Source organism: Gossypium hirsutum, chromosome A10 (genome assembly GCF_007990345.1).
Source record: "Gossypium hirsutum isolate 1008001.06 chromosome A10, Gossypium_hirsutum_v2.1, whole genome shotgun sequence".
Lineage (NCBI taxonomy): Eukaryota > Viridiplantae > Streptophyta > Magnoliopsida > Malvales > Malvaceae > Gossypium > Gossypium hirsutum.
The window spans coordinates 101,870,891-101,880,049 of NC_053433.1; the positions used below are offsets into that span (position 1 = coordinate 101,870,891).

General features: G+C 29.7%; 1 protein-coding gene across 1 annotated transcript; it reads right to left on the reverse strand.

Annotated features, from left to right (window-relative positions):
* Nucleotides 1–6,693: 6,693 nt before the first annotated feature.
* Nucleotides 6,694–7,550, reverse strand: LOC107895483 (cell wall / vacuolar inhibitor of fructosidase 1). The gene has a single exon (XM_016820754.2). The coding sequence runs from the start codon at nucleotides 7,363–7,365 to the stop codon at nucleotides 6,820–6,822; it is 546 nt and encodes a 181-aa protein (XP_016676243.1). The 5' UTR covers nucleotides 7,366–7,550; the 3' UTR covers nucleotides 6,694–6,819.
* Nucleotides 7,551–9,159: the final 1,609 nt, after the last annotated feature.

A 9,159-nucleotide genomic window follows, 5' to 3' on the forward strand; every position in this document is an offset into this window, starting at 1 on the left:
ATTATGTTAGCACCACTAAGTAACCATTACTCAACGTTCAAATTTATTTGTTTCTATGCGCAAATCCTTTCTGTACTTAGTGAGAAAACAAATTCATTTATGAATGTGACCCATTTCTTTAACTTTATTATTTTTATTCATTTCTATTCATTTGGTTCTACATGTAATTTATTTCTAGTTTCAACAAGCTAGTGAAGGGTTTGATTGAACATATATAATTAGGACTCAAATAATTTATAATTAAGTTCCAGCTTTTCGCTTATTAACTATAAACTTATTTAGTCATGAAGTCATTCCACTATGGTATCATAACTGAACTCTTCCTAATTACATATCATTACGAAAGTTACTTAATAAGTGTTTGTCCAATGACCTTATCTTAAGTGTGTTACCCTTATAGGATATCCTTAATCTCTTTGGGATAAATCCATTCTCCCAATATGATCCTATTTTATCTCAAGGTAACCATTACATCTCCTCTGTCATAAAAAGTCAACTACTATCAAATAGTAATCAAGTCATTTATTACAAAGACAAAAAACCCATTACCATGTTTACTTTTCATCTATCATGTAATGCTGATAAGAGGATATTATTTACCCATTAGTTGGGTTATGAATTTCACTATTGTAAATGATGTTACATACTATAGAAGTCGTATAACCAACACACCATCTTTCAGTTTCTTATCCATTTGAACTTAGGCTTTTACTTACATCAAAGTATACAACTCATGCACACATAGTCCATCATCCACTCGGGATTAAGGTATGATATACTATGAATGTCACAAGTGAATAAATCCATAAATGGATCTAGGATCTATTCTAATTAGGTCCTGTCCAATGTACTATCAGTCTAGTTAGTCACATTTATGTCTCTATCTTTTGGAAGTCATCTGCTCCGATGCTCAAGACAAAACATATTTCCAATTGGACTTAATAGAAAACATTTTATTCTTTCAATAGGTTTGCTCATTTTTTATTAGACTAAGTATGTGTTTAGGTTCATCTACTAATAGAATTTGTCTTTCCTTATTACGATCTGACCACGTAATATCGCTTAGTATTACTTAAATGTTAGATAACCAGTGAGCCAATATTTGCTTCTATTTTGCTTTGTGTGCAAAACATCAGAGATAATATACAAAGGATATTAATGTAATTAATGGATTTTTTATTGAACCATTTTTTTCGAAAAATATAAGTATACAAAACAAATATACTACATTTAGGGCACCATATCTAATACATCCAACTCTCCAGCTCAGTCTAAAAGTCATTATGTTCCTATTTTGTATGTAAATATATAGTTTTGAGTTCATATAGCATGTACCTAGGTTGGTTTAGTATGTTACTTAAGTTATATTTGGTAAATTTTGTAAACTAGCCTAAAGTTATTATAGTTTAATTTCGCCTCATAATTATTAACTAAATATGTTTGTTTATATTTGTTTGATTGTGTGAATTGGTTGGTTAAGTGATGTTTGAATGTGTTTAGATAGTTTAATTTGATGATTATATTTTAAGGTAAGTTTGGGTTCAATTGGTTAAGCTTTTGGATACTTATAAGTGTGGAAATTTGACCATTTATGCATTAAGTCTCGAGATAGGAAGAACATCTCTTGAGACCATTAGAACAAATTTCACTTAGTTTTGCATTCAATAGACTGGTGTCTCGATACATATCTAGTTAGTCTCGAGACAAAAGTATATCGAAGCTAAATTAATTTTTCCCTGTTCCAACTCTTGTCTCGAGACATTCAAACATCGAAGCAAAAATATAAAAGCAGGAGAGGTCTGTCTCGAGACCTAGTCTCAAGACATAAAGGACCTTGCCTCGAGACACTGCCTTGAGACACAACATGTAGTGCCTCGAGATACGAAAACTTCGAAGATAAAATTTCTAAAATAATATAAGACTTGTCTCGAGAGATGAAGTCCCTTGTCTCGTATTATATTCCACTAAATCCTTGAATGATTTTATTAGGTACTAAATGTAATTTATGAGATTTAGTTATCTGAAATGTGTGCATAATTGATGTGAGTTGCTTTGGCAACGTAATGAGATGTCACACATTCGGATTTGACGATCAGGTCGAGTGCAAAGTGTCACATTTTTTTAACTACTAAACCTTACATCGACAACCCCTAATCTCTAATTACTCGAAAATTTTTATTTTATATTTTAAAGGAACTCCAACACCCCTATGTTTCAAATTCATAGTTGTTTCGTTAAATAATATTAAATTGTCCTTATTTTGGAAAATAGAACTTACAATAATTATATAAAAAAAACTCATTAATTTATATCATATAAAAACTATTGATATAACGTATAGGTTAAATATATATATATATTAAGTTGTTCCATATTTTCAAATTTTGTAAAAGAAAAAAGTTACATAAAATTATTAAACAATAAATTAAAAATTAATATGGATAGGGTGGTGGACAAAATTCAAGGCACAGTGAATATAAATTTAGATAGCTTTGGTAATGATTTTAATGATAAGTTTATATTACTGATTCTTCTATCTTATATTTTAAATCCAACTAAAGGATTGCTAACGAATTTTGTACAACCATGAGTATTTCTTGTGATGACTAAATATATATAGTATTATCAAAATTGGACCAAATCAATTAAATTGATGATTGATAGTTAAAACAGTTCAACTAGCAATATAACACTGAAAAAAAAACATCTTTAATTAATAAGAAATGATTGAAGACTTCATTGATAAATTTAGGCTTATAATAATGCATGAATAGGAAGGAAAAATATGGTCAATTCTCTTCCCTAATCCCATGCGCCAATCCTAAGAAAAGTTCGAAAAAAAAAAGATCACCAAAGTAATCAAACTCTTCATTTTCTCTGCCCACAATGCTAATCCTAATTGGCAATAGAAGTATAATGACACTAAAATACCATTTCTAAGGAGTTCTAATAATTCACTCTTTTTATGTATTTGTTCAATACATGTTATTTATTTCCAATAATGATATATATCCAATTCAGAAATTTTCAAAGATGTGAATAAATTATTATTTTGAGTTGTAATAAAATGAATTTTTTTATATTTTTCATTACTAATTTTCAGCTTTAAATAATCGATGTATTTGTAAAAATAAACGGGTAAATTATAAAAATAATTACTTTTGTTTAATTCAGATTATATTTTAATCATTTATGTTTGAAATGTTACGTTTTCGTCACTTACGTTATTATTTTATTACAAAGTGGTCACTCTACTGTTAAGCTCCGTTACCTTCTTAACAGTGGTCCTACATGGTAGTCCAAATGGATTTTAAATGCTAACTTGGATGTCCTATGTGGCAGTCCATATTAAATTTATTAAATTAAAAACTTATTTTCATCCCAACAACTGGACATCCAATTTGACATTTAAAACTCATTTAAACTGTCACGTAGGACTACCATTAGGGAGGTAACGGAGTTTAACGGTAAAATGACCACTTCTTAACAAAAGAATAACATAAGTGACTAAAATAAAATAAAAAAATTACTAAAATGTAATCTGAGACAAACAAAAATAACTATTTTTATAATTTATCTAAAATAAAATAAAAAAATTCTAATGTGTCATAATTTATCTTAGCTTTGATTTAAAAAAAAACAGATTCAATTTTAACCAAATTAAATGCAGATTAATTAGGATCATAATAATAGTGTTCTGCCTTATTTTGGCGATGTCTTTTTTCCTTTTAGAAAATTCTCGAGACTATAATTACGATTTTTTTACCAAAGCGTATGAAAGTGATTTGAATTTCAAAGGCACCAATCAATTTTCTTTCAGATTCCCAACACCCGAACATGACCAAAATCATCTCTTTATTCATACTTGAACCTGTATTTGTCACTGTAAGCTACTCAGCCAACAACCTGATTGAAACCACTTGCAAAAGGATTCCATATCTCGATCTCTGTGTCTCGACTTTGAAACCCTATCCCTTGAGTTCGACCACGGTCGTAAAGGGGCTCGCTCGCATCTGGTTGATATTGTCAATGCCAAAGCCGATGGCACATTGAATCGGATTTTAACATTGCTCAAAAGTGTCAAAGACCGCAGCTTGAGAAAGGCTGCTTTGATTCATATAAAACCTTTCTCCAGGGTCATTGAAGCAATCGAAAAAGGGAATCCGAAATTCGCTGTAGAAGGGAACCTGAAATTCGCTATCAAGAGTGCAATAGATGCTGGAAGCAAGGATGGATCCAAGGGGGTGGGAGCGGTCACCCCTTTGAAATTTTTAATTTTTTTAAATTTATATATAAATTATTATGTATTTTAAATTTGGTGTTCACATTATATAACATTCGCTTCTCTTGGCCACATTGTATTTAATATAATTCGCCCCCTTAAGCCATAAGCCATAATATTTACAAAGATCATGAGATAGAAGTCCCTAATTTAAATGCTTCGTACAAAGCTGGTTCAGGTCGGTCTCACATCCAGAGAGACAACATCACAATTCAGTATCACTATTGGTTTAATATATTAATTGCTAGAATTGATTCATTGCTAACAAAAATGAATTCTCACTTTAATGATGAGGTAATAAAGTTAGTTGTTCATAGCTCCTGTTTGGATCCTTACGATAATTACACAATTTTTCGAGTGAAAAGTAGCTGCAACCTTATGAATGATTTTTATTTGGATGATTTTATGGAGCAACAAAAGCCACATGTGAAGATTCAATTGGAGCATTTTCAACTTGATGCTCATCAAAGCACGGAGTTGCAAAAAGTTTCTATAGTTGCCAAGTTGTGTTAAGTGCTAGCTAAAATAAATAAGTCAAGTATTTATCCTCTTGATAAAATTATTCGTTTTGTGCTAACTCTTCCCGTGTGTACTGTAACAACTAAACAAGCATTTTCAGCCATGAAAATTGTGAAGACAAGGCTTCGTAATAGAATAGAAGATAATTTTATTTCAACTTATTTTGTGACATACATCGAAAAAAAGATAGCTTGAGAAATTTCAACAGATTTTATCATTGATGAGTTCTATATTATGAAAAAGCAGAGAGTATAATTTAAGGTGCCTAGTATTGAGAAATAGGAATAAGGCCAAATTTTTTAAATTTACTTTTTGGAATTATAATGATATTTATGAAATTTTTAATACAGTATTAATTATTATTTTTACATATTAGAAAGAAATATTTAATTTTATATAGTGTGATTTTTTTCTTTTAAATTTTTTTATAATTAAATCGTTAATGCTTTTTAAAAAAATTAAATTAATTTATTTTATAAAAAAATCTGAAAAGAATTCACATTTTTTTATATTAAAAAAATTATTCAGATTTAGAAATTCCGCATCCTTAAATAGCTGGAAATGAAGCTCAGAGGTGCAGAAACAGGTTCGGAAAGCGACGGAGGTCACCGATCTCGTATCGAAAGTAGGCCGTGCATGATCTTTCTGCTGTTCTTAAATCCATTGCCTCATTGTTACTTTGAGACTGATTGTTTAGGTATCTTTTGTATTAAATGATGATAAATTAGAGAAAAAAAAAACATCTGAATGATTTGATGATTTTCAGGTACTTTAGTTAATATGAGAAAATTAATCTAATTTAAGGATGAAATTTAAAGTTATTATCAATGGATTTGACTAATGATACAATGGACAAATGAATGACGGAAAGTTATGGTCCCTTTTAGAAAAGTTTGTTGCTTTGGTTCGCATCAGGTGTGATGAGCATAGTGCCAAATGCTGCCAACTTTATCTAAAGCAGGCAAATGACATCACTCTATATATATACATATATCTTTGCAATTTCAGTTGAAACATATCTAATTGGAATCCAAATTCATTGGCTCAGGCACTCTTTATTATATCTATATAATAATTTATTTAGCTCCTAATTTTATATAAAAAAATAATTTTAGTATTTTATTTAATTTTATTTTTTAACTTTTAAATTTATATTTTTTGCCATGTAAGTGTCATGTCACCATTTAATTAATTTTTTAAAATTTAAAAATTTTAAATATATATAAAAATTATTTTTAAAAATTAAAATTTTTAAAAAATTAATTAAATATTTATGTATATTTACATACGTGGCAATCCACGTGTATGCCACGTTAATAAATCTAATAAATGTTAATTTTTTTATTTATTGTAAGGTGATTTGATAAAAAATATAAATTCAATAATTAAAAAAAGGAAAAATTAAATAAAAGATTAAAATAATTTTTTTTGTTAAGTTGAAGAGAAAAAAGGTATATTCTCTCTTTTCCCGCCAAATAATATTCACCATTTTAAGGCCTGATTGGACTCACTCCTCGTTTAGAGCCAACAAAACTAGGCAATTCTTGAAATCCTAATAATTTTATAATAAGGGGTGGCTTTGAACCTTTAGTTAAATGGTCTAATTCGATTTCTAGCCCTTCTTACAATACAATACTTCAATTTAATCCATTTTTAATTATATCTCAGTCCTCACTGCATAATTCTTGACTCCGTTGCTGTCTATAATAAAATATATGGGATCTTTAGTGATAACGTTCCGCGATTTGTAATAACATAGTTTGGCGTCTTCAGACAGGGGAGACATCATTGTCTCTCAAGGATCTGTGTTGGAAAGATGTGATTGGAGGACAATTAATGATTGACATACTGTTTCAATGCCAATCATCCATTCTTCTTTTAAACAAAACCACTAATCATTTCACTCTTTATCCATTTTTCATAACATCTATAACACATCTTTACATACATTTTTATTGCCCATTACTTGCCATTAGACAGTAAGTTTCTTGCAGAACAGTTAAAACATTTCATCGTCCTCATAGTAATAATTGGACAATGGAAGCAACCACAGCAGAAAGATCATGGACAACCTTGTTGCTAGCATATATTGGAAACTTGGGTTGGTTTTTGAATCCCCTGCCACAAGCATCGGCTTCATTAGCTGCATCCGTCGCCCCCTCGACACCGAACTTTGGGTCGCCTTTCGTGACAGCTTCTACAGCTACCGGGATATCGTATTTAACAATGGCGTTGTAATAATCAGCACAGTCACGCAAGGCCATTTTCAGCTTCGGATCTTTGGCCACTTTAAGCAGCGCTGTGATCTGCCGCAGCGTTGCGGTGGCTTTGGCCTTCAGTTTATCAGTTCCGATTTGCGCTAGCCCCGCTACGTTTGCACCGGAACTTCGAGGGTCGGATTTAAGAGCCGAGATGCATAGATTGTAAAAGGGTGTCTTTTGGCAAGTTGTTTCGACCATGTTGGCACCAGTTCCATGCAATTCCAGGGCAGAAATAGGAGTGAATGAAACTAAAGTGAAGCAAAATGCAAAGTGAAGCAGAGCAAAAGAGACGGTGTTGTTCATGTTTGGTGTATTTGGGTCTTTTGGTTTGTTTACACCTAAATACCTCTATGGATTGGCAATGGATTCCCTATAAATGTATTTATAGAGAAGAAACGAGTTTCTTTAGCGTTAAAAAAATAAGAATTTACGTATAATTCATAAAGTGAAAAGGTATATTACCTTCCCTCTTCTCTTATCTTTTATCCTCTTTTATGATGCTCAAAAGCTTAAAAGAAAATATTCATATATAACAATAATGCATAATATTTTTTAGGAAATTTATATTTAATGTATTGCAAGTAAATTAAATGATAATGGTAATATATATATTATTACATCTTCTCTCCAACTTATGAGCATTAAAAATATTATCACAGTATTAAAAAAAACACTTTATTTTAACCATCCTGTTATATCCGGGCTAGTTAAGCATTGCTTTTTAGAGGTGTTTTTAAAAAATGACGTGGCAAAGTGATTTTAAGAATACATTTAAAAGTTTGGTTTAAGATTTAAGTAGGGGTGAGTGTTCGATCGAATCGAATGAAAAATTTTTGAGTTAATCGAGTTGACGAATCATATTTTATCATCCTAATTTGATTTGAAATTTTTTCGAATCGAGTCAAGTGAGATAGAATTTGAATCGAATCGAATCGAATATATTTGTTCGAGTTAAATTTTAAAAAATAATATTTGGTCCTTGTAACCACTATCACCTATAATAATAAAATTTGTCCACCTTAATCAAATTTTTTATTAACTTTCATCACCTCATAATTTATTTATTAATTTTTTATATATACGGGTTAACTTCTTTGCTTGCTTAGTTGTTTCAATTATCTTTAGATTCTTGTCACTATCTATTTTGGAATTAAAAAATATATTAAATGTAAAAATGTGATTTTTTAAATAAAAGTTATTTTAAATATAAAATGTGAAATTGATACCAATATAAAACTTCAGCACGAATATTTTATGGCATAATTAATAATTCAATTTTAATATAAATATTTAATATGACTAAACAATTCAATAATATAAATAATATAAAATGTGAAATTTAATTTAATAATATAAATAGTATATATAAATAAAATTATTACTATTTATGTTTAGTGATATTTTTTGAATAATTTTAATTTTTTATTTGAGAGTAAAGGGTGAGAAGCAAAAGTTTAGGAAGAAAATAAAAAGTTTTGGGGAATAAAAGTTTGAGGAAAAGTAAATGGAGGAGTAAAATTGTGGAGGAAAAATATTAAAAAAAAAATTGGGGGGATGGGTTTGGGGTAGATGGGAGGTGGGATGGGAAAGGAGTAAAAGTTTTAGGGGGAAAGTGGGAGGGAGTAAAAATTTTGGGGAAAATAAAAAGTTTTGAGGGTTTTTGGGAGTAAAATTTTGAGAAAAAAGTAAATGGGAGAGTAAAATTTTGGTGGAAAATCAATTTTGGGTAGATTGGGGGTTGGGATGGGAGGGGAGTAAAAGTTTTTGGGGAAAAGTGTGAAGGAGTAAAAGTTTTGAGAGAAAAGTAAAAAGTTTTGAGAGTTTGAGATAAAAATGTAAAACATTATCGTTTGATATTCGAATTATTCGAATTATTCGAGTTATTCGAATTCGAAAACTCAACTCGATTCGAACTCGAAATTAAAAAAAAATTTGAGTTGACTCGAATAACTCGAATAACTCGAATAACTCTATTCTTTTAACTCGAAATACGAGTTTTTTCGATTTTTTCGAGTCGAATCGAGTTTTGCTCACCCCTAGATTTAAGTGTTTAATATTACCGTCAAAAAGTACTTTAGAGAAATAAAATATCTATTT